The 27060-nt window shown below is 37.6% G+C and overlaps 1 protein-coding gene across 3 annotated transcripts; it reads right to left on the bottom strand.

Moving 5' to 3' along the window:
* Positions 1-1592: 1592 nt before the first annotated feature.
* On the bottom strand, positions 1593-26989 carry LOC124153906 (mucin-4). 3 transcript variants are annotated; one of them, XM_046527305.1, is made up of 13 exons: positions 26817-26989; positions 22266-26679; positions 19164-19352; positions 17953-18049; positions 17244-17461; positions 15111-15236; positions 14424-14667; positions 12830-12967; positions 9117-9337; positions 5818-5965; positions 2750-2888; positions 2373-2431; positions 1593-2115 (listed from the first exon to the last, which is right to left on the bottom strand). In XM_046527305.1, exons 2-13 carry the CDS (start codon positions 26635-26637, stop codon positions 2094-2096), a joined length of 5973 nt encoding a protein of 1990 aa, XP_046383261.1. In that variant the 5' UTR covers positions 26638-26679; positions 26817-26989; the 3' UTR covers positions 1593-2093. The 3 variants fall into 3 exon arrangements, with proteins under 3 accessions (XP_046383261.1, XP_046383262.1, XP_046383263.1); XM_046527306.1 differs by having other exon boundaries at positions 2753-2888; XM_046527307.1 differs by lacking the exons at positions 1593-2115; positions 2373-2431; positions 5818-5965 and having other exon boundaries at positions 2758-2888.
* Between the last annotated feature and the right edge of the window lie 71 nt (positions 26990-27060).

The raw sequence follows: 27060 nt of genomic DNA, 5'->3' as shown, positions 1-27060 counted from the left end.
ATTCTACACAAAAATATTAATCTTAAATAAATTGATTTCACAATAAATCCAATGCAATGAAGCATAGATTAATGTATTTACAGTGAAAATATGCATTTTGAACAATTTCACGTGAAATAGGGTAGTTTCCTTCATCAAAGAAAACAAAAGGCATTGATTGCGATTCGTTACCCACCATTAGTGTATTCATAATACACAAATTATTTGGTTTTTGAAATACTGGTTTAGACGAATGGCAAGGGTCAAATTTTATCCTCATTTGAAAAAGGCCAGATTGGCGCCCATGCGATTCCACTCCACATAACGTCACAGGGACCTAGTTTCTACACGAGAGGATAGGAGTTATACATCGTCTGAGGTTATCAATGCATGCATGAGGTACAGAGCTCAGGGAAACATGTCTTAATAATCACCTATTAAAACTGGCTAAGGTCGGAAAGTTTTCTTCGTTTGATAACGTATTAATAAACCTTTTTTAAGCCAAGCGGTACCATCCAGCAAGGTACTCAGCTACCCGCTAGCAGCCTGCGACGTATCAGCGCTAAGCCTCGCCTCAAGGTCACCTCACCGGGCGGGAGGGAGAACCAGAAATACGACGTACGGAGATATTTCCCGGCATTCATACTTAAGCGTCGCGTTTTCGCGCGCTTGAAAATTTTCACTTTTCATTTAATAGCGAAAAATAGATATTGTCATTTAAAAATCTAAAAGCGTGAAATACGTACTCCAGGAGTAATAATCTTTCGATTAAGGCAATAAAAAAATAATAGGTAACCACCCTATTATAGAGCGAGTCCAGCTATATCTCACAAAGAGGATAGGGGGTATCAAAAAATTGCCAAAATCACCTCACGCAATTAATGGACTTAATTATAAATGAGTGTAGATGATACTTATGGTGCATTTTTTCTCTTGTTCTCATTATGGAATAGTTAATGAAGATTTGGAATATTATTCATAAATTACCTAAAACAAGAGAAAGTATTAATTTAAAAAATCAAGATGAAAAAAATTGGTAAACTTTAATTTAACCATGATTGCTGTTAATATTTTAAACTTCACCATAGCCAAAATGAAGAGCCATAACAGCATACCTCTAATATAAACATAGCCTAGCAACAAAAATGCAAGAAAATAAGTAATAAGTATAGGTAGTTTGGTTTCAATTTTTTGTTGCCATTGATTCTGGTTCGGTTTCCAGGATCAGCTCTGTTCCAGTTGTTAATCAAGTGTTTCTTTTCCATTGCATAACTTTCAAAGCCTATTAGGTAGTAATTTTCTATAATGTACAATGAAAACAATCCAAAATCAAGTTACCATACAAATGATTGCTTCCATAACTCTCTTTGAAGTTAATGGTGAACATTATGCAGAATTAATGTTTTCAAACTGGTTTTTACGCAAATTATTTCAGCACCTAATCTTTTTAGCTTCCATTTCGGTTCTAAGCTTAAAGATAGGTGTAACTGAAAATGGAAGAACCTAACCAACCCATCTCCGCTAAAACGTATACATACTAATTCCTTCATCTTCATACCTTCAAGTCATCAATAACCAAAAAAAAGTATTTGGCAAATATAAACATGGGAAAGTTGGCTATCCAAACCCTGGTGCGATAATATATATTTTAACATAAAAAGAATACGACATAAAAACAAATGTACATCCCATTTACAGATTTTAACATTCAAATAAACATACATTAAGTAAAAAAGTTGAGTGAAAAATGTCACAATGATTAAATACTCTTATGAAACAATCATACAAATGCAATAGAACATCTATGCAGGGCATTCAGGTGTGCTCAATTGTCTTTAGAAGCATTGGAAGAGGCACCTGCCACAAATCCCCCGACAAATATTAATATACACACAGATATTTCAATCCCATCCAATTGTAACAGAGGGAGATGCTGCACACTTTCACCACTTTAGCTTGAAGGACAATTAGTCTAAGTTCCACGATACAGTGTCACATTCAAACTTGGAAGTTGAGTCATAGCTAGTTGACAGTCGATACTAGCCATTTCACAGTACAGTTCAATGCCTACAATCTCTAAGGCATCAATTATTTATCACATGATGCGTTAGTTCTTAAATTTTTGACAGCAACACCCTGAAAGAAGAAAATATAAATTAATTACCCATTTCAATTTAGCCCAAAAGGATCACTAAGGTCTGTACGACTGAGGAGGTTATTAAACTATTTTTGTGAGATCTACTCAAAACTAAAAATAAAGCTACATCCTTGATTCAATAGCAGTAACCACTATGAGGCTATACATGAATGTAATTCATAAAAAGTGATTTATCAAATCAATGAACAGGTTTTTAGGAGTTAAATTGTATATTTTTCTTCATGAATGTACTTACTTAGGGAAGTGTGGATTAGCAATTTGTTGCATAGTTTTTTCTCTGTCTCCATTTTTGCACTGAAATATTGACAATAAAAACAGATTAGATCCTTGATTCTAAATGAACTTTATTTTCTAAACATGAAAATAGAGAATGAAGGCTTCTACGACCCAAGATCAATGAGAAAACATTCCTAAGACTTCCAACAAAGAAATGTTTCAAACCCACAATTCAGGATAAGTGACAATGAAAAAATAACAGCATTTTGCTAATTTCAAGAAATCCCTGAAGAAAAATTTGACTGGAATAATTTTTAGTGCACTTTAAAATTTTTTTCAGGCACCAAGCTGAAGATAAAATTACATGATACACAAATAATTAGGAGTGTATACCACTACCTCAGAACTCTGCCAATGCATCACACCACTTCCATTACTGTTTTCTCCAAGTCGATCTTTGTTATCAGGCTCACACACTTGACAGTGCCAGCTACCACTTGGTACCTTACGTAATCCTACACAATAGATGTGATACCTGTAGGAAAATGACAAAATAAAAAATAATAATCAGACAAAGTTGAACTGCTAAGAAAATTAAAATATCTCCAATGATCTAACCCAAAAGAGTGATCGATTTAAATAATGACAATTCTGAGCAAGTAATACACAAAATGTTGGGGATATTAGAATGATAGTACGTAAAACAACATGGACAAACAAAGCTGTAATAATTGCCAGCAAAAAAGAGTTAGTGTCAGTAACATAACTGTCAGTGAAATTCTGTAAAGCAGAATTAAACATTGTCTTCAACCAGAACTACCTCAAATTGAACCCTACTTCGAAGTACGAGAACTGAACAACTACATCCACATCAAAATCAGCTTGTCGTACAGTGATTTCCACCAAAAGGACCTGGAACCAACAGGAGCTGAGAGGCTGGTACAACAAGCAAAATGCAGACTCTCACTACTTCTACAGTTATGCAATGATCTTGGTGAAATGATCTTTGGATTTTTCTCATCATAGAAAAATATTCCAATTTTGTAGGTAAGTTAAGCAATGGTTTTGCTAGTAGTGGGCCCTGTCATCCTTCATGGCGGCATGGGTTTTTCCCTATCCCCACCCTTCCATCCCTATCCTCTCCTGGAGGCGTCGACAGGCTCCTATCGTGGCGGAGCCACACTCCTTTCTTCATCCCCATCCATTCCCCTCCCTGGGTGGGCGTAACAATTGAATTATCGGGTTCCGGCCCCGGTGTGTTGTATCCCTTAAAGGGTCCCACTTGGACCCTCATTTGATACCTCTACAGTTATGACAATAGTCCTCCTTCCACCCCTGGCTTTTCCGGTACCTCTTTAGTTGTATATTTTCTCACTGTCTCCCCACTGTATGCCTGTTTCCCACCCCATCTTCAAACTTTTCAAATCCTCCCCCATCCCTTCCTCAAAGGTATAAATGTCATGTTCTTAGGTACTACAGTGTCTTGTACCAGATGATGGCTCTGTGAGCCGAAATGTGTCGTATGCTTCTACTATATAATGCTTGAATCAGATGAACTTACAATTAGTGAAAAGGAGTCTTAAAACCTCACCAGGTTACACTCTAGAAGCTGAATCTACAAGTCCATGAGCATTTTTTACTTGAACTTTAGAAGGGGGAGGAATTTGGTGAAAAATTAAGGAACAGAGGACCGGAAATGATGATATTCTGCTCTTAATTCATTAACGACAACATGAAATAGCTAAAAGTTTATGAATTTTCATAATTAAATACAATTCTAAAAATCATCAAAATTGTACTCCCAATATTTAACGCAGAATAATTTTGAATGAAACAGGGTAAATTTAAATTCAACAGCTGAAATTGCTACATACGGTTTTCTAACTTAGATAAAAAAATGACTTTTATAAGAATGCCAAAACTGATGAAAGCTGACAAGAAATATGGGGACTCTGTCAATGACAAGATGTGGCCTACATTCAAGCTCCCAAGTTCACAGAGGCTCATTGAATATTAAATATTTCAGGGGCAAATTATTTATTTTTACAATCATATTATTTTACTTCACATAATACATTCTTAAATGGGCATGAATTTCATGATAAATATTGACTAACATATCTTCAAAATTAAACATTTTTTCTGATCATAAAAAAAACAAGTTTTAAAGAAACAAAACAACTGAGGTATCTACCATTCATGCACATGCAAACCATTCTAAAAATTAATGAAAATGCAAGAGAAAAAGGTTTTCCAGGGCACAACTCATGCAATTCACAAAGTACAAAACCTAGTTAAGAAAAAATAGAATATAAAAAATACCCATAACCCACAGACAACCTAACAAAAATATTTAAATGAAATACAATCGCAACTGCATTAAGAATGCTCCTAGGGTACAAAAAAAATATTCTTCTTACAAAGATTATTACAAATTAAGGAATGGAAGAACTGAGAGTTAAGATACACTAGACAAATACACTAAACATGCACATCAAGCTACAAAGAATAAAAGAACTTGATATTGATAAGTTTTTAAATATATGAAGACAAAATAGAGAATACATAGTTAGTTAATATCATTACATAATTTAATCTCTCTTCACACTATGAAATATTACTGGGAAAATAATGTTTCAGCTAGGAAACAAACTAAAAATATGTACTGAGGTACTAAAACCACAAGCTAAAGACATTAGAAGGACACATAGTAACATAAAAATTTAAGGTAAACCACAGAGTGAAATGATAAGAGCAACACATAAGCAATAATAAGAGCAACACATAAAGGCAAACCACATCATAAATCAGTCAACCACGCTAAAGTAAATTAATTTACAGGATCAAATTGATTGAAAGACTAATGACAAAATCAGATAAAAATATTATTATTTTGAGACAAGTTTCCACATCAAAAGAGACAAAAGTGATAAAAAAGTACTATCAATGTTTAACATTTATTTAAGAGGATATGACATTCATGCTGCAAGAAATGTAAGTTTGCCATTAACATAGCATAAATATAAGGAGGAGTGCTGTAGCCGAGAGGAAAGAATGCTTGGCTCATTTGAATAATAAACTCTAGGTAAAGTATAATTAGGATTGATATGGTTCAAATAAGAGAATACCAACAAATAGGTGCATACAAAATCTATTGGGGTCAATATCCCCATGAAACAGGCAAGACGAAGACAACACTCGAATCATAAAAATAAAATTAACAAGTACCACCATTACACAAATGACAAAAATAACTTCCACCACTTTCATTAGTAAGGATGTTTAGTAATTAAATCAACTGCAAGCCAATGTTAAACACATGCAATATGTCTGTACCATATGTGCTCCTTTCAATTTCAGGCAAATAATGAGAAATGACTACCAAGATTACTAAGGCTAGAACTAAAAGTATGAGTGAGTGAAGAACTAGAGGCCGAGAGTGCCAGCAATGCCATGGTTCTTACCCCCTATCACACATGTCACAGAATAGCATCTTGTCTTCATCAGCAGGGTCCTTGCATTCAATGCAAGTCTTGCAGTCAGTGCATTGCCAATCGTATGACTTGATATGCGGAACCATGTCAAGTGTCAGATCCAAGCAGCTAGGATGACCTGTTTAGAAAATACACTCACTTTCTTTTCCATAGCTGACCCCTATGGTGGGGGCTACAAGCATCACAGCAGCCCCTAGCTGGGCTAATGTTTATCCACAGCAAGGAATATCACATATTTTATTCCAAACATAAAGAGCACTGAACGGGGAGGCACAATTCTTTATTATCACCCCTTCAGGAGAGACCATGAATAGACATTCATAAAATTAAAAACTTGACAAAAAATCTGATAAGAAACTAGATATAGTTTAAAAGGCAATGGCAATATTAACAGGCAAAGAAAAAATGCTTTTACTAACACAAAAAATATAATGATTTAAAACTTTTACATAAAGCAATTGAATGACATCCATTCGACCTCCGTGCACATATATGGTAGCCAACATCTACTAAACGGCAAGGATATAAAAACTACTCAGCAGCACAGAGTAATGCACTAAATAAATTATGTAATGTGTGATATTAATGTGGGTCATAGTTGAGTGATAGATGGAACATAAAATTAGGGATTGGACATTCGAATAGTCTAATCACCAAATACCTCTAATAATGAGCTTTTTACACTATTCGATATTCGATTGCATAAAGTGATCTATTACTTGAATTTTGAATAATCAGCACAGATTGTCCCTGATTCAATTTAAATCTGTTGACAATGGTCGGGTCTTACACGAAGGTTTGCACATTAGGTTGGTTCAATTCTTTAATAATATTTTTATGGAAACTTACCATTAAAATTAAGCATTAAAATATGTACAATGCTGATGACTCCATGAGAACAACATTAAGAAGAATGTATGTAACTTTCAAATGCACGCAAGATTGGCTTTTCGTTTAATGACACCCTGTTGCATGACAAAATTTACGCTTTACATATTCTAATGTTAAAATAATTGTCAATTCATTATTTAATGTAAGGTTTGCAATAAATATAGCAAAGATACACTATTAATATAAGATTCAATATCCATATGATAAAAAACAAGAAAATTGCGGTGCTTCCCATGAACACAAGTTTGATTTAACCATGGAATATGGTTCCTTTAGGAGCCATATTGAAATAGAATGACTTGCCAAGTGTTCAGCATTTTTGCTTTAATTGCCCTATGTATTTAAAATAGGTGGAAAAATGCAAATTCAGTAATTTAACATTCGAGTGAGGTATTTGGGAAAAAAACTATGTATTCATATTCGATATTCAAATTCAAGAAAAATGCTATTTGACCCATCTCTAATTAAAATTTATGAAATATTTGACATCTTTCTTTCTCATTATAACAACTTTTCTTCAATATCAAGTCTTCCACAACAATATAATACAGACTGGTTACTATTAGAATAAGGCCTTTTGCCCATGCTTCAAGCTTAACCATTAGAGCTCAAAAGTGCTGCATCAGTAACCAGAAAAATTGGGTAGGGAACGCCCACATTCACTTTCAGGATTGATTATTCCCAAACCATTCATAGTCCATGCAAAACACTTTATCCCAATCATCACAGTGAAACAAAGATAGACACCAGCCTTCTTTGTCACACAGCCAGGCAACAATAATTACAGGTCATAAGGACACATGTTGGGTTTTATTTCACAAGATCAAAGTGCAAGTCAATGTAAAAACCAAAAACAGCACAGCAGGAAAATTGCTTAGCTATGATTTGAATGAAAAAAATGTAACCCATGGATGTATTCATTAAAAAGTAAAAACACAAATGTCTCAAAGACAAAAATGTTTTTCATCAAAATATGATGTTCAGCTTAATGCCAGCCAATAAAATAAAATATTTCAGTTTGCTAAAAAATTGACCAAATAACTTTGGATGCAAAATGTGTGACATGATCAAATAAGGCAATCCTAAAGAGTACATGACCATTTAAACTTACATTTGGTGAAGCAAATTAGATCACCATGCAAAATACAAGATCTATTGCCTTTTTTGAAAATTACTCTAACTTTCCTCTTGTGCACAATTTATTCTCTTTAGAACTAATTTTGTGTTTTCATTCACGGAAAACCTCCCTCAAAAACATTTTCATGTATATTTGCAAATATTTACCCCTAGAAGGACTGGGGTTATATTCCTATCTGGGAGGAACATTATCTGCAAAGGGTATGAGTGAGCCTTTATAGGGATTCTCTCAGAGCGAATACTATTAGCTGGAAAAATTCACCAACTTGTATTGATTCTTGAGATCTTAGAAGATTTCATTTCTAAATAAATTACTATTTTGTCTAATACATATTCACTTCAAAGTTTTTAAATTTAGGCAATAAAATTGTCACATTTGTTCACTCTGTGAGATCATATTTTTAGGAGAAAATCAATCATGATGAATACTGGCATCAAAACCTTTAAGTGCCAAAAATAAAAAATAACTGGGGATTTTAGTGAGATGGAATGAAATCTGTGTTTATTGAAATATATTTCCACCAGTAAAAAATAAGTTTTCTTATTTTTCCAACTGGAGCTATGACGGGCATAACAGGAATACCTTGCAAAATGCTTCTTTTATTAATACTATTAAGCCAAAGCAAATGAATCTAAATCATAAAATCACCCTTGTAATAAATTATTTCACCAAGCCCGGTATGGATACCCCAAACACATAAAATTCCTCCAAGGTCCTTGCAATATTCAATGAATCCAATTCTGCATGTACATTTATGCATTTTAAGCATGAAAAAAGCAAACTATAGCATGATTAAGATAGATATCGTGCTTTCCCGGCAAATAGACTTAGTGAAGAGTTCTTGGGATCGCCACCAGGTTAGGAACTGCATAACTGCCGACGTTTTGATGCCCGACTCGGGCATCGTAACGTCGGCAGTTATGCTGTTCCTGACCTGGTGGCGATCCCAAGAACTCTTCACTGTAGCATGATTATTCCTGGTACACAAAGAAAACAAATGGGACATAATTTTTTTGGCTATTTAACTCGTGATTTCATTTTCTATCTCTCAGCCTTCAGCATTATGGTTACACCATAATGCACATAAGGGAAGGCAATATTTGTCAAAAATAAGGAAGTATACTTAAAACATACTGTGTTCAAGTACTTACCAATAAACAGATCTCACATAACTTCATCGTTTACATTGACAGGAAACTAACAAGACAACGAACTAGTGCTACATATATGGTAATCTCACCACTCGACTCGCACTGGGCACACTGTATCAAAGGCTCTGGACGGCCAAGTTTGTTTCGGCTGCGATCACCTCCGCATACTTTGCATGCTGGCCCACTTGCTGCATTGGCACCACTGCCCTTATTTCCTGTTCCTTCTGCCACTCCACCAGCATTCTCAGTTTCCATGTCACCAGTTGAGCTTGTTTCTTCAGTGTCCTGGGTTGCTTCACTGGATGAACTGCTACAAAAATCAATAGCAGACATGCATAAACATTAAAATACACCGAATAAACAGCTACTCAGTTTTTAAAACTAATGCAACAAACAATAAGTGCGCACTATAGAAAGAAAGAGATCACCTCTAGGAGATTTGAAATTGACACAATAAAAACTGTTTCCCTCACAGTGTACAGGTTTAAAGATACAAAGTCTAGTTCACATGCTGTGTGCTCTTCTTTCTTATCTTTACCTATGAAGAATACATTGCTTTCAACAAAGCGCACATCCCTAGAAATGATTATTTCATTGGTCACGGTATCCCACTATGTCTTAGAAGAGGATTGGCCACCACTGCAGACGAAAACGTATTTGACATCCACATTGACTGCTTTAGTAGTTGGCTGCTACATACAAAGCCAGCTGAAACTCCCAGGCCGAGGAAATTAAACAATCTTTATCAACTTCATAAAGGATTCTTATACAAGTTTTAAGATAGTGCTTCCTGTTGGCAGATTTCTGAACCTATTTGCCTTGACAGCTCTGTAACTGAAACTATGCAACTTGATTTGACATTTGTAACAGTACATGAAGAACTTGAGCCGTTACCCAACTACCGTACAAGCACGTGTAAGAGGCGCACCTTTTTTCCCAGAAATTGCAGCCCAAAATGGGGGTGCACCCAGTGGCGGCGCGTGCGTATACGCATGTTAGCAAGTGCACACCCAAAGATGAATAAATTATAAAAGAAAACTATTCCTTTGCAACGCGAAGGATAAAAGTACTGTCTGCATATGCAAGAAACATGAGCCTCCGAACGCTACAGCTATCTCCTTTTCGAATTCACCGCTCTACAAGTGTGCGATCCCGTGGCATCATGCCGGGCGCATTTTCGGTCTGTGCGATCGCTTGAGGGTGCTCTGGTGGGACGAGGTAAGCGGGGGGGTATGTGCTGTTCAAAGGGGCGATGGGAGCAGACTCAAAACCATGCGAATGCGCACGCGCATGTTTTTGGTGACTGACTAGCAGGTAGTGTAGTGGTGTAGCCGCCACCTACACTACCTGCACCCAGGATCCTAGTCCGTCTACAGAGCCATCTGTATAGCCGTTTTCTACACTACTTCCTCATAGGGTGTAAGGAAAAGAGAATGAATTTCAACTACCGTCACTTGTAAAGGTGTGTTGAGAATAATTATTTTCATACATGCTAATATTATTTCTGTTCATGCAATTTTAAGAGTAGAGTGTACCAGTGATATGTTTTGCTTGCTATGTATTCTATTGCGACAAAATATGACGGTCATGGATTAGGATTAACATAATATAATTAAATCATCCTATATCTGCTCTAATGCACACCCTAGATAAATTACCACCAGCCGCCACTGGGTGCACCTCTTACACAAACTTCTTATCTTCCCCCCCTCCCCTTCACCGGTCGCAAGTCCAAGGGGAACTGAGTGGCCTTGGTTTTTAGCATGAGTCAGTCATCTGAAACCCTGGGTAAAAAACAAGCGACATCAGGGGAGTTTCTCCCTTAGTGACGTATTTTTAAAATGCTCCTGTTTGCTTTTCTTGTAAGCATCGCGCCGTCACGTCGGTACCCCAGTGGTGAACATGGAAAAGATCGAGTGGGGTTTTTCGCTCCAGAGGGCACGCTAAATTTACTGCTACAAGTGGGCATCCCACGGCATTTATACTGCATATAGTAATCGCTTATCAAATGTAGAGAAACGCGTAGTTTTGAAGGACATACCTGGTTAATTGTCAACATCTGTCTTGTCGATCAATTACCATTACGCTGAGGACCTGATTTTTCAAAAATCATCTTCAGACGTTAATATGAGGATTTTTGCAAATGAAAATTATATTGGTGTCAAAACCTGCTGTTTAAAAAATTCGAACGAGTGTGTTCATTGTTGGACTAAATGGTGGATAGAAGAAATCGGAAATTATTATAAGTGAAGAGCGCTGAAGGAGTGGTCAAGGGGAAGGAGCGCGCTCCCTCCCCTCCGTATTTGAAGCTACGAGGCTATGAGCGAAGGAGCAAGGGAAGAACACGTCCGATCTTGCTTGTGATGTCGTTGCCTTCAAAGCGAAGGGGCGAAGGCGCAGCAATGTGATAAACGCAGTTTGCGTTGCCTGAAGTTTCCAGTCCGTCTCGTCTTGTTTGAATGCGCTTATGCTAGACTTGTTTCTTCCGAAATTGTGCTGTTTGGACTATGTTGAATATTAGTAGCCTTGTTTAATTATAAATCTTTGTGTCAATCATTTAGAGCTTAAAAAACTTAAATGCTGTCAGATTTATGTCGTGTTAGGTCTCATTCTTTTTAGAACCTCGTGCGTGTCATACAATTGCTGAAAGATATCAAGGTATCTTCGAGCTCAGTAGGTGACTCACCTAGCATTTGGCCCCTAGAAACTAGGAGAATTGAACCTGAGACCAAAAAAGGTCAGTTGGTGAGATGGGGTAGGGATGAAACACGTTTCCATTGTTCCCCTGTAACTTGATATTTTCCTCTGGGGTCTCGGAAAGGGAAAAAAACGGCAGAGGCATTGGCTGATGGAGGGCCCGGTGTGGTTCCGTTAAATCTACGACGAGGTTATTATCCTACGACACTGAGATTGCCCCGATTGTTGTCCAATCTCTTGGGAAGGTTCATGCTATGTGCCTTTCGTGTTTTGCACTTCCTCTTATGCCGCTATTACCGCCGCAGTAGTAAAAAATTCCTCTTTCAATTGGCATTGAAAGAGGAAATTTCGATGATTGGTAAAATTCCAGGCATACGTCTGCAACACCGCACGATAGGATAAAAAAATGCCGCAATTTTTTTTTTCTTAATAGCTTCGATGCTCAAAATAGGGGTGCGCCTCTTACACACGCTTATACGGTACTTGACACAAATATTTGACATGCACATCTCTAATAAAATGCTCTTGAAAATTTTCAAAACTGCACTTAAGGGAGTACAATTTCCTTCTAACATATAGCCTATAAAAAATAATTTTTCTCACAAAGATACCTTCTAAAGATGTCATCATTTTTCTTGCTGACAACGAGTGTTTCACACTTTCTACATGAGGATCTTTCAAGCACTGAATTAATGTCGACCTAGCCTTTGTGCCTTTTGCAAGAAAGCTTTTCTTCATTGGTAGGTCTTCTAAACCTTTCCCACAGTCACTTAACATGTCCTTAACCCATTTTTCTTTGAGCAAAAGTTCCATCCAAAATTTTCAGCTGGAAAAATTCTTGTGTGAAAATTGTGGAAACTACATAATAACTGGTGTCACCAAATTTATGATCACATTTAATGCTTTTAACAAGAACATTCTGGATCCATAACTATGGAACTATAATAATTTTATATCTTAGAACATTAAAAAAGTACCAATATATTGCAATCAGCAATAGCATTAAAAGGTTACACATTACTATATTCATCACCATTATTATTAGGGTCACTAAATTTAAAAAAAACTTGGTATCACATTGTGATAATTATGTAATTGCACTTACCTGGAATCATCAGATGAACTGCTGTCTTCAGATTCCGACTGACTTCCATCAGATAAGTGCTCTTCCATTTCATTAGGTCGCATTGGACCATATAGCACCGTATTTAATGGATAGTACCGCAACTCAGTGGGAGTATACCTGTAAAAGATGATTGATTAACTTTAAGTAGGTAATCATTGGTATAAAGATGAATAAGTTAAAAATTATGATGACAAAAAAAACTTTAAAGCCATCAGCTGAGCAATTTCTTGGAGTATTATTTTTGTCTTTGAGTAGTTTGTACAGAGAATTTAGAACCCATTACTCCCAATGATGTGATAACGAAAGACATGTAATTTGATTACACTTCAGGATGATGCAATGCGAAAGTGTTGGGAAATGTTTTAATCTGTGATTCATAAAGGCAAAAGGTAAGATTTCCTTTCCTTTGTCCTAAGGGAGTTGTCCTAAGGGAGGAAATTTTTATGGCCTGTGTCATTGAAATTATGAAAAGGAAACCTACTACTTGAAAAGGAAAGTCTATATGATACTTCTGCAATACATGCCGGTCTCATTCAACAAGTAGCCTCTATATTTAAGAATAATAATAAAAATATTTTGGAGTAAGTTGTAACATACATGTGCCTTGCATAAGTTACTAACCCTTACACCTGATACCAATAGATACGATAAATTCTGAATCAAACACGCAAAAGTCAAAGAAATATATTTTTGCATCAAAATTTGAAACCCATTCTCAAACTCCATTAGATATCACTTATTGAGACTGTATTTGGTGGTACTAATGGTAAAAATTGATACCCAAACATCAACATGCAAGATAAATGTCTTTTTTCCACCAATGAGGTGATTTTTAATGGATTCAGGCAAGGTCATCTTTAATCATAGTAGGAAACTCAGAATAACTTTAATCCCTAGCACTTTATGTCTTCAATAAATAATGACTTGTATTTTTTCCAGCAAAATTTTCAACTTAAAAACTAGATAACCATTGAATATTTTCTCTTCCTGTAAACATTTCATTTTTCCGTGCTTTTCTTAAAAAAATAGGATTATCTCATTTGAAGATTACCTTAAACATATTAAATTATTGAAATGAGTCAACACTAGCATAACTTGAATTGCGGTGTATTATTTGGTGGAGGGTGGTATTCAAGACACCACTTCTCTCACAAACTATCAGCAATACATTGTATGCTTCACAGATTATGATTGATTCCATTGTCGAATTACAACAGGATGAAGGAGCTAAACACAATCAAACTAATTGCATCCAATAATGGGTACTCCGAAGTTCCCCCCTTTCTCCATCTCCACTCTACCACCCCTCTAACGCCTTCAAGGGTATAAATTCTGTGTACTGATACTTGTAATTGCCAGATGATGATATGCTGTATCGAAACCGGTCGCAATATATTTTATTTTGTGAAACAGCTAAGTGTTTTCTTAACCTTTGTGCATTGAGAACTTTAATTAACAAATATAGGATAATTGAATTCCTAATGGAGAAGAGATCACATAAATAACTGTGTGATGGTGATTAATTTTAAATACTAACAATTTTTCTCAAATGTATGCAAATCACTGAACTCACCTCTTATAATAATCTGTGTATTGGCCAGGAATCAGAGATATTGGATAGTGGCCAATCTTTGGCTTATCTCTAGTCATTTGACGACCCTTGGCCTGAGGATAATGTATTGTAAAACTCTGCAAATCAAAACAACACTGACGTTCTTCCTTCCTTTCCTTGTTGAAACTTGAATTCCAGCTAGCAGCAGACTTCATTGCTCTCCTCTTATAGTCTGACTGTTTATTTTTTTCCCCAGTTATAGTTACTACGGAAGCAAAAAATACATGAGAGCATGCATAAAGAGTATCAATCTTAAGCAAACAATCTTCAATAAATGGCACTTAGCACAATAAGGCCATTCCTAATAACTAAATAATGCAAAGTAGCACATCTTTCATCACTGCTTGTGAGCCAGGGAATAATGATTGAAAATGAAATCATACCTGGGCTTTAGAAAAATGACAAAACTTAATGAAGATAAACTTGATCCATGGAAATCAAGATGAGAACATTACAAAATAGAAAACTAAATTTGATAGTATCCCATACACTTAATATATAAACTAAAGACAATTTTTTATACACGTCATTCAGAGTGACACAAACACAATACCTTTGAAAATGAATAGCAGCATCAAAAATGTTTTTTTCCTACTACAAGAGAATTGTTACAGTACATTAGTCTCAAATATCTAAAAAATTATTCACCTCTTTGTCGACTCTGAATTTCTTTCGCCTGACGTTCTCTGACGACACGCCTGAATTCTTCATATTTTTCTTGAAAGTCAGCAAACATAACATCAAGGACCTCCGAGCTGATCAGTGCTGTCAGTCCTGAGAATGGTTGAACGTGATTTACAAAAATATGCTTTAGTAATACTTAAAATATTTATTACAAAATAAAAGAAAATAATAAAGACAAACTTAGTTTCATAAACACCAGATTTTTCTACATACATGCATTAAAAATGCTTCTTCGGTCAGAAGCAATCATAATACGTATGTACTATGGTAAGATTTCCAAGAAGGGCAGTGGCATTTTGAATGCTATTATTTCTTTACTTCTAGATTACTGGTACAAATTATGATAATGCTCTGGGTGTGCCGTTTTACCTTCATACTAAATTTCACCCCATTAAGTTTCTATGAGGTTAGTAATTCGTAATGCACATTGCACCAGATGATTTCCCATGACAAATAGCTGAAGAATTATGAGATGAATCAAAAAAGGAAAATTCCAAGAACCCTATATAAGGACGGTAATGTCCTATCTGAAACATGTTATCAATGGCTGCGCAAGTAATTCAAGTTCCTACTTTGGCCGCTGTGGCGCCGCCCACCGCATGCGAGGCTGGTAGCAGACGTTACAATAGGGAAACAATGTTATTTTTCAATTTTATTTAACCGAATTACGGCGAACAATGATGAGTTTTACCAATTTTTCTGATAGGATGAGTTAGATTATAGTCATATCTCTATTTGATGGGATGGAATAAACCCAGATGTCTGTGATAGTACAGCGAAGTGAAATTATATTCGCACCGGTGCCATCCGTAAGAAACTGTTTTAACTGCCTGAAAAAGTCGAAAATCCGCCAATTAACCTCAGGAACACGATATAATCAAGGAAGGAAATCGATAAATGAATGAATATACAAGAAATTTGCAGCATGCAGGTCTGTTCGCCATGATATCTTGACAGACTATTTCGAGAAAGCTCAGGTGATAGTGCAGCCTACAGACACATTTGAAACATGGCGGATCATTGTTTACAATCTTTCGGCACAAGCTGATGACTTTAAACCATTATCTCGGACGCTATACAGGCATGGAAGCGCTCACATTTTAGGTATGTATAGTAAATGATTGATTTAACCCTCGAAATATAATATTTACGTTGTGGGAGCAGTGATTAACTTTACTAATTTCTAATTTTACACTCACATTACACTACGTCATATGAATACATTACGAATTTATATTTATTCCTTCATTTCACGATTGAAACAAATTGCTTCGATATCACTAATTAAAAAAGAGGTATACACGGTCCATAGGTATCCACGATTGAATAAGTAAATGATTCTGAAATCGAAGTATACTTAAACAACTGCTCCGCTATTCAAGATCGATGCATTGTTATTGAACCCAAATTGCATTGTTATGCGGGCATTCTTTCACGTACACAGACAGCATCGCCCATTGAAAATACAACACTCTCACCCTCACTGATGCCGATATCGATGCGCACGGATCAAGCAATACTATTTCTTTCACCATAGGTACTAACCGAACACCTAAAACGACTTTAAAGATTTTCTTCATTTTAAGATCACCGAATACGTACCTTGCATTCCAACGGAATAAACGGGCAATAAACAGAATGATTGCTCGAGACAAAAAGAAATTTAATGAATTACTCATCTTGAAACAGCATACATTGCACTAGAACAAGGCAGAGTCTTCATACTTGCAGCGATATATCACAATTTTACCCTGATCCAGTCTATTTAGTAATTTAGAGTCTTATCCTCGCAAAGGCAGTTGAAGTAACATACGAATAATATCAAAATGCAAACATTTACACTTCAACAATCGTTTCTAAAAACACTGAAATTATAATCAGCGGTGGTCGGCGCTGCCATCGGCGGGATTCACCATATTAACTTGCGACACGAATTTTGGACAAATGACGATCGGAGCGCACGAAGACAATCATCCTTATGTAGGGTTCTTGGAAAATTCATTGCCTGTTGTTTTCAAAGTTGAACACAATTCATGGAAAAAATTGGTGGATGACATCTTTCAAAAAAAGAAAACTGAACTAATTCCCACTACTCACCAAGGTCACAAAGAGATTCTGACACTAATCCTTTCTCACGAAGATGTGCTTTTTCTTCTGCCTCGACAGTTCTCCTCTTCAGATCTGGATATTTACGTTTGAAAGATTTAACTCCTAAATATTCAGAAACTTGTTCCTGAATCATATAATGATCGGCAGTCTTATCATTTAATGGCCATTGGTATTCTGCTAAGTTTTCGGCAGTGAACTCCACATTGCTGAAAATAAGGAATACAATTTTATGAAAAACATTTTATTGAATGCATTAAAATATAACATAAAGTCTAGATTTTTTTGCAGAAATGCCAATACAAAACATGAATTGGTTTTAAATAAGCAAAGAAAAAGCACTAAAGACTTTCACACAAGTAACACTATTCAGATCTCACTCTGACCCATATAAATGAAATGTGCTTCGAAGAATAATGATGCGAGACATTTTAAGTTTAAAATTTTTTTGTAAATTGTTAATTTTAAAAGTTGACACTGCAATGAAGTTACAGTACAATATAATCTAAACGACTAAAATTATATTCATGTTAAGAGGTTAGAAAAGCATCAGTCAAATCATAATTCTTCAAGACACATTGAAAGAAAAGGGCATCAATAAATAAACAGTAAACACTCCCAAAGCCAGGATTTCAAAATGAAGAATAGCAATTTTATACATAGGAACACAACATATTATGAAGGAAAGATGAAATCTCACCTGTCAGGATCATATACTTCCAGGCGCACCTTCTTTTTCGAACTTTCTGTGGTTCCATTACTTAACAGACTTCCTTGTGACACTTCCTCTTCAGCACCTACAAAGTCACAACAGTCACTATGAATTCAATTTTATACGCTGATGATGTGAGTGTTCTAACATCTAGTAAAACTGAGATTGAAGTATTGAGATCCAGAAAACCATTAATAGAAAGTATGACTGAATGGTGTACAAACAACAACAACCTGGTTCTACAAACAACAAAACAACAACCTGGTTCTAAGTGCTGAAAAAACACAAGTGTCAATCTTCTCACATAGAAGTTCTCCTTTACATGATGACTTTGATCTCGGTATGGTTAAAAACGTAAAATTCCTTGGTATTTATATCGATTCTTACTAAAATGGGAAACGCACATTGATTTCTTATGTAAAAAACTAAATACTGTTTTCTATCTGATGCCTGTGATCAAATATACTGTCAGTCTAGATGTGTTGAAGATGCTTTACTATGGTCTGTTCTACTCTAGGATATCATATGGTGTCATACTCTAGTATATCATATGGTGTCATGCTCTAGGGTTCCTCACCTAAGTTGCACAATGTTTTTTTAATTAAAAAGAAATTGTTGAGGGTAATGCTTAAACAGCATCACCGAGCTCACTGCAGACCTCTATTTAAAAATCAACATTTGTTAACTGTGCCTTGTATATACATATACCACTCTGTAATCTATGCAAAACAACACCTTAGCGATTTCATTCAAAATAATAGTATACACTCCTACAATACAAGAAAGTGTAATGATCTACATGTCACACAAAAAAGTTTTACCCATACCACCAAAGGACCCCGTGCAATGTGCACGAAACTATATAATAAGTTGCCTGCCTATATAACATGTGAAAATACAATACTTGTATTTAAAAAAAATTGTTTTTACTTATCTTTTCGAAAAATGCTTCTATAGCAATAATGAATATTTGAGTACATAGCATGTAAGGTTTCACAGTGTAAAAAATTTTATATTCGATGTGTATATTGTACTTTAAACTAATATTTGATATTTTGACGTGTCCTATATACCTCCCTAGTATGTAACTAGTGTATCGTATCACTGTGGACAAATATAAAATTCTAATTCTAATTCTACATAATGAACATGAAAAAAAAGTGAAAAGAGTAAAATAAAAAATAAATGAAACTACTCACCTGCAGGGTGTATAGCCCGTGCAGGGGTTTGAGATCGGCTTCCACTTTCTGCACTCATTCTGGTCTCTTCTTCAAAAATCTGTATAGTTGGTTTTGAATTAGAATCAATGGGAGGAGGTAATTTTCCGGAAAAGCCACCATTCTTCACAGCATTCCCTTGTTTCGCATTAGCACCCTTCTTCTGCGAACCTGAAGAATAATGAATGCTATTAGAAGATGCTCCCAATCCAACCATAAGCACCTACCTCTTACAAAGCAAAAAGTTTCACCACTAGTTTGGAAATCTTTCCTTTTCAATTCAGACAATTTTGGAACTAACACACAATGTAACAAATTTGCAAAATCTAAGGACTCTGTAGCAATGAATTGAAGTCTATTAGCTACTCACCACAACCAAATAACAAATAAATTGGCCAAACCAAGATAACTTGCTTTGAAGTAGAAACAATGTCATATACAATAGAAGCTTTCAAGTAAAAATGAGAGGTGAACAACAGAAAACAGCAACACAGAAAGTATGTACCTTCATAAGAATTTATGGTTGCAACTCTCAGTATTTTAAGATCTTTTACTCAAGTAAAATTGATTTGGAAATGCTTAAGTTACAGAAAGCTCTCTCGAATTGGTAGCATTGTTCTTGGTAGTTTTTACAAGAGAAAGAGGAGTCCAAATGATAGGTATATTCAAAGAAAATAAATTCTCATTCTGAGGAACACAATAGTTCCCATAAGTCAAGGATATCAGTAAACTAAATTTTCATAGCATCCCTCTTGAAAGACAATATAAAACTAATGATCATCTAATAGAATATTTGATAAAAGTATTTACAGTAACAAAAAATGTAGGACAGTTCTGGAGACAAAATGAAATCCAAGCTCAAAGGACATCGCGGGGATTTTTGTAGCACAATCTTTGTTATCTCCTAACATGAAATAATTAAATATAAGTGAAATAATATTATTAGTGTTAACAAAAAATTAACATAATTCATGAGAAACTAAGGACTTTCCATAGATTTCATACAAAATTAAAAAAAAATACCCCTTCTTCATGGAGGACAATAAAAACTAACAAAATCAGATTGAGTATAATAAAAAAGCATGACAACATTACATCCAAAAATCTGTTTTCCATTGAACCTTTGAGTCTAATTACATACTTTAGAGAGCAAAATGATATCAGAGAACCTCACAATGAACCATATTATACCTTCCATTTGCACAAGAGCTAATACATAAACCAGTGACAGAAGATAAAAATAAGAAAAAAAATTATGACACAGAACCAAAGGCAAGTGGAATACTACCATCAATGTGGCTAAACCCAAAGGAGTTAGCCAGGTAGAAGTATTCACTTACATCAAAACTTATAAATCTTTGAAGTAAAACAACATAAATATGTAAATTTCCATAAGGATATAACAGATGATGAAATAGAATTTGAAGATGACCCTACCTCATTTCTAGAAAAAGTATCAGTAAAAATGTGCCTGCAGTTACTTATTAAACATTTTAGATAAATGAAAATTTCTCCTGAAGAAAGGTAGCCCTCAGAAAAATGAAATGATCAAGGGGTACAAAAATTCTAAAAATTCAAAGTAAAATGTTATGTTTCTAGTGATTTTAACACCTTAAGCCATGTTAAAATTATCCATAAGTAATATATTATTGCACTTTACCTCTGTTTCATGTGCTTTGGTTACATATTTAATAGCATTTACACAATTTTTCATTTTTTGTACTAAGCCTTCACCCAGAACTCTGCAAAGGCTCATAATTTTCCATGGTTTGGAGACTTAAGTTTAATTAAAGCTACCATAATTCATCATAAGGATATCTTGTATGATATGTAGCACGATTTGGTGGAAGGTCTTAATTTTACAATGCTCTTTTAACTAGCACCATAAGGATACTTATTAGACGTACAAAACTTTGTAGAGAAATCAATGATAGTCACCTCACACTCATCAGCCTATTTTGAGATAGAATTCCCCATGAAGAATCGACTTACTCAAAGCAGCTTCCCAAAAACATAACATTAGGACTTCCCTAAAAAATTATTTTCAGGTGCTTTTCTTGCATTAAATATTTGTAGCTACTAAATTAATTTGCCATATCCACCCATCAAAGATTCATATTTTTTTTGACAATTTAAAATTCCATACATGGGATACAATGCCTTTGTAATAGATCTTTAAGGATGCGTTTCATGATTTAAGATAGCAGTATCTACTACTGCATTTCAGATCACTTAATCATCCGAAACGGCGTAAATAATACATTTCGATTTTTAGGGCCGTATTCTTAGTCGACCCTACATATCAGTCCCTACATAACCAAAGGCCCCTACATGCATTTCTCAGTCGACCCTACATAAGTGGTGGGGGGTGATTCCATCGTCAAGTTCTCTGAGATGACGTAGCGCCAATTTTCCACTCTGATTGCGTAATGGAAACTAACTATGAAACTAAGAAAAGACGTCTGATAATTTTTGGGCGTATTGTAGGGGCAACGGCTCAAGTTAAATAAACAATTAGTGTTGTCCACCAGGTTGTGTCGGTACCTTAATTACCGCTACAAATACTCTCATATTGAGGCAAAAATAGAACCTTATTGTCTTTTAATTACTTCAAAAGCCGTCTGTACAAGATAGTAATAAGGACGGAGCAAGTATGATCATTGACGTGGGAACTTACGTTGCATCATCAAAGTTCGTCGTTCGCTTTCACCTTCCGTAGTTAAGTTTATTATGTGGCAAATAGTTGCATGAAAATACGTTTTCTATGTACATTTTAAAATAGTTTGTGTGAGCTCGTCTCGCTTAATATGCATTACAACGTAGATTCTTTAACCAAAGTGCTCAGCAGACGATATTTGGCCGCCATGTTTTTGTAGGTGTAGGGCTGCTTCGGGTACCCTACATCAAGTAGGGCCTGTTCAGTTCCAAAAATGGCCATCTGTAGGGCGAGATCGGTTTATGTAGGGGCTGATGATGTATCCAGGGTCAGTTGGCCCTACAGGATCGACTAAGAATACGGGCCTTAGTGGCTAGGATGTGATAGGGTTGTAGGGCTTAACCATTGGATAAATTATTATTCATTACCTTTTTTTCCTTTCTTTGACTTTGGCTCGTCTGACTTCGCTCTTGGTTTACGAGCCCTCTTTGGCTTAACCTCCGCAGTCGAGATCTCCATTGGAACCTTGGGCTTCCTTTTCCTCTTGGATGATAAGGGTTCCTCACCCCCTACTGGAGAAGTCATATCCTCCATTTTCACCTCCACTGTAACAGGAACACTTAATTTTTCATCCTGCAATGGATTCGCCCTCTCCATGCTGCCTGGTTCAACTTTCACAGTTCCACTGCCCCCTACCTCAGCCACAACTATGACATCATGAGAAGATGAGTCCTCCTCCTTCACAACAGAGGGGACAGATGGAGTATGAGGGATTATGGTCAACCCTTCCATGTTCATTCCTTTAAGAGGTCCTACATTTGGGCTAACCGAAACATCCATCTTCATGTGTGGCATTTTCACTTCTTGAGGAACTATTGTTATCTCTGGACTAAGTGCTATTCCTGCAACAGTCGCACCTCTGTTGCCACTGCCCCTGGGCCTACCCAATGGTCTACCAGGCCCCCTCCCTGTCCCACCTCGACCAGCTCCCCTGGTTCCCCGAGGAGTACCCCTGACAGTGCCACCACCTCGACTGGGCATCATACCTCTCATAGACACAGGACTAGAACTCATCATGCCCATGTCTACACCTCCTCTGCTAATACCCCTAGTACTGCCTAACATTCCTCCACGTGCTGATGATATGACCACTCCAGACCTTTCCATACCCATATCAACAGTTTTGTTGATGCCCCTGCAATTTGAACTACCCGAAGGAATCCTTTCTACAGTGATTCCTCGACCAACAGTTATGCTCAAGCCTCTTCCAAGATTTGAGGGCATTCCTCTCCCTAAAACGGCAGAGCCCCTACCCCCTCCGATCCCCATTCCTCTCACCCCAGACCCCCTGCCCCTGGTGGTTGCAGCCCCTCGCCCCATTTCACCCCCACGACCACCCCTGCTTGTCAGCCCTCGACTTGGTGGTCTACCAAGGGGAACACCCCTCCCACTGCCCCTCTCCATTGGCACCTTGCCCATGGGTATTGGCGGACCACCTCTGGGACTTACCATCGTACTCATGCCTCTAGGGCTGTTCAGCAACATACCTCTTGTTGGGCTTGTGGGCATTGGTAATCCCCTTGAGGGACCCATTATGCTTACCCCTCTTGGACTCGATACACCTCGGGGGCAGGGTGAGCCGTCACCATTACCTCGACCCCGTGGGGTACCCATTCCTCTACTCAAACCTCTACCAGAAACCCGCCTCATGGCTACTTGGTTTCCCCTACCTGTGGCACCCTGAAGGGACCTTGTTGGTGGTCTTCCACGACCCCTAACACTGCCACGCATGACTGTGATGCCTGGCAGGCCTCTGGTTGTCCTGACACTACCCCTGGATGGCTGCATAGGTCCGACCCTTATTCCACCCCCATCCCCTATCTCGACTAGAATCCTGTCACTCAACGGATCTACCTCACCAGAGTTACCCGGGGCTTCCACAGGCTTCTCCTTCCTAGGGTGTTCAATCACTTCAATTATTTGGATGTCATCTGATCCAGAGTCTGCATCCATTGTCTCCATTTTGGACTTCAGTAGGTCTGCCATAATTGACTCCATATACACAACATTGCCACCAGATCCATTTGAATTCTGAGGATCTACCAATGGGGGTGTACAGGATGCAGATGAAGTATCTCCCTCCATACTTGAGCCCTCCATGGCAGAGAGTATTGCCTCAAGGTTACTACTAGGTTTGTGGGTCTTCTTTGAGGTTGAAGGAGAATCTGTTTTAGGAGGTATGCTCTTCATGGATGAATGGCACGGCAAATCTGAAGAATCTTCCATTTCCAAGCATGCTTTCTTAGCTTTCACATTGATTGCTGAACCAAATCTCTTTAGTGGACCAGATTCTTCTTTTATATCTGTATGGGAGGTTGAATCGCTATCCTCCATTGAGTCTCCAGATGCTAATCTGTCCACCTCACCTTTACCAGAAAACAAAGCCTCATCCACAGCACTCATTGAAACTTCTTCTCCGATTAACAATGCTTCCTCACTCCACTCGACTTCACTTTCTTCAGTCACAAAAACCTCTGACACCATCTCCGGATTTTCTGATTCTTTTTTCACTTTACTAGGAATAGGTGGCTCACTTGACTTGCCTGATTCATCAAAGTTAACCTTTTTGCTTGAATCTTTCCGTGCCACTTCTGGCTTTCTTTCTTCTTTAGAGATCTTGGATGAAGAAGAGTCTTTAGGTGAGTGCTCTGGGAGGTTATCTGAATTTGAGCACGAAGGGGGAGATGAAGCCTTCTCGGCCACATGAACAGTTTTTACTTCCTCAAATGGCTTTTTATCAACATTTCTTTCACTATCACCTCCATCATTTGGTTTTAAAATGGCCTCCTTAGAATTTTCGGATGGCGTACTGCACTCTGAAGGAGTTGAATCATTGTTATCACCAGAGACAACTTCGACACCAGGGAGGGGTGTGCCGCTGTCAGGTGGAGACTCAACAAAAACGCTTTCCTTGGGTGATTTATCTTCGACAGCAGAACTAGATGGCTGAGAAGGGCTGCTGCCAATATGCGATACGCTCGGGCCATCTTTCGATTCAGGGATTATTCTTGAATCTTTAGGCTCCACAACAATTTTCTCGGAAGTCTCAGATTGATCAATTATTTTCGGTACACTCTGATTATCAGGAGCCGAGCAAACGGGGCTGGATTCGCCAATGGAGGAAACGGCCCTCGGAACAGACGTCTTTACGGATGTGGTACTAGATGCCCCACCTTTACTCGAGTGCTGCCCACTGGTAGAAACCCGGCTGTCAGTTTGTGATCTGCTGTACTGTGCACCATCATCTGCCAAGCCAATGAGCCTTGATACTGAACTAGCGGTGTCGTCCGAACCCTGCGATACCGGCACGTTACACAAATCACCCGGTGAACTCCTTCCCCTGTCGCTCGTAGTGATGGAAAAGCTCGACTGGGCTACATCTTGAGCTTCTGGAACTCCTCGTTGTGGAGCCGAAGAAAGCGCCTTGGATGCATTCCCAGTGGTTGTGTCAATTCTGCTCTCCTGATTCCGTGAAGTGTTAGGAAGGGATCCCGATGCTTCCTCCACCTTAGAGACACAATCTTTACTAGATGACACACTATCGTTACTCTTCCTGGCCGGCTCTTGGGTAACACTTGAACCACCAAGTCCCACTTGCTCCGTGCACGACGATGCAGACTCATCACTTATTTGCCGGCCTGTTCCCCTATTTTCACCCGTGGAAGCTGACACCGTATCGTTCACTTCAGGCTGCACTAAAGGGGATGGTTGATTATTGCTTTCCGTCGGTGGGGTGTGAGTAGTTCGCGCAGTCACAGACCTTGATGAATCACTATTTGTAGTGGAAACACTAGCACCTTCGCCATTCTCAGTGGCAGAAACAGTATCACTTTGTTGACACTCTCTTTGCAAGGGTTGATTCGATTCGACTCCCCTGCTAGTCGATGCACTCGGACTTTGGCTGCAAGCTGAGGGAACACATTCACTACTAGGCATCTCAGTACTGGAGTGACGGCTTTGTGTTGTCGACACTTGCCACATTCCTCTATCCGAGGTAGAAACTCCAAAATTCTCACCAACTGAGGATGACGAATCTTCAGATAGCTCCATCAATTCCAAAGTAGTGCTATCAGCTGCACCGGGCAATGAGGGGACATTTCCATCAACTGCTGCTTCCAGCTCTTCCTCGACATCCAAGATACCAGGTATATTGGAGTTTCCGGCTCCATCAGAATTTTGGGCATTGCTAGCGGATGACACTGAAATGAAATCTTCTTGAGGATTATTCTGGCCGGCACTGCTTGGTCGGTTCTCCTCTCCAGATTCTGATATTGCTATACTATCATCTTCGAGTGCTTGTGCAATCATTCCAGAGTCTTCAGTAGTGGATGTCAACATTTCCTCTGAGTTTCCTCTATCACTCACTTGGTTGCTCTCCGGAGTAGAAGCATCACAACTAACACTGGGTAAATTATCATTTACACTCATACCCATAAGTCCTCTTTGATCAGACGATCCTTCTCCGCTCTGCTCCGCCTCTGGAGGATTAGAAAAGTTTTCCCTGTCTTCCATTAATCCTCCCAGGGCATTCGATGTATCAGGAGAAAGAGAACGCTTGGTGCTGGTTCCGTCAAGACCAGAACTCGACTCACTGCATTCAAGAGATGTGGTATTGTTACTGTTGGAGGCTACTTCAATAGATGCTCTCTCTTCATTATTACGGTTATCATTGCACGTAGAAGACACTTCACCTTCCTTATCGTCTTTCGACGAACTTTGTGATGATTCGGTGACATCCATATTTAGGGCACTATGTAGCCATTAGAAAAATCATCAACCATTCTAAAAAATAAAATTAAAGACTCATTAGAATCGTATTGAAGTCTAAAAGAGGTATGAATGAAAAATTCATTTATATACTCGCACATTGGTAAATTACTGACTCTAAACATACCGTTAACAAACTTGTAAACACTTACATTACACTACAGCGTGAAGTCCAGCGAAGTAGTTTAAGCTTGAAATGGTGCGAAAACTTTCTTAAACACTTTTCACATAAATACAGTTGCTATTTTACAATTCGCAAGGGCTTATTTTCCGCTACAAGCATAATAAAACCGAACTTCAATTCTGATGACTCTTTCGGCCTCCACAATCATTAGTTCGTTGTTCGGCGTTGGTCGCTCGTCACACTAGATGGCATCCCTATCAATAAAAAATTCT

Source organism: Ischnura elegans, chromosome 2 (assembly GCF_921293095.1).
Source record: "Ischnura elegans chromosome 2, ioIscEleg1.1, whole genome shotgun sequence".
In the NCBI taxonomy this organism is placed as follows: domain Eukaryota; kingdom Metazoa; phylum Arthropoda; class Insecta; order Odonata; family Coenagrionidae; genus Ischnura; species Ischnura elegans.
This window is presented reverse-complemented; position numbering and strand designations above follow the sequence as displayed.

What these genes read in the sequence shown, in the direction of transcription:
- LOC124153906 (XM_046527305.1), bottom strand. Translation starts at nt 26,637, where the DNA reads ATGGATGTCACCGAATCATCACAAAGTTCGTCGAAAGACGATAAGGAA. An exon ending in AATTCAGAGTCGACAAAGAG is followed by an intron (nt 14,668 to 15,110) that starts GTGAATAATTTT and finishes TTGCTTCCGTAG; the next exon opens with TAACTATAACTGGGGAAAAA. An exon ending in GCTAATCCACACTTCCCTAA is followed by an intron (nt 2,116 to 2,372) that starts GTAAGTACATTC and finishes TTCTTCTTTCAG; the next exon opens with GGTGTTGCTGTCAAAAATTT.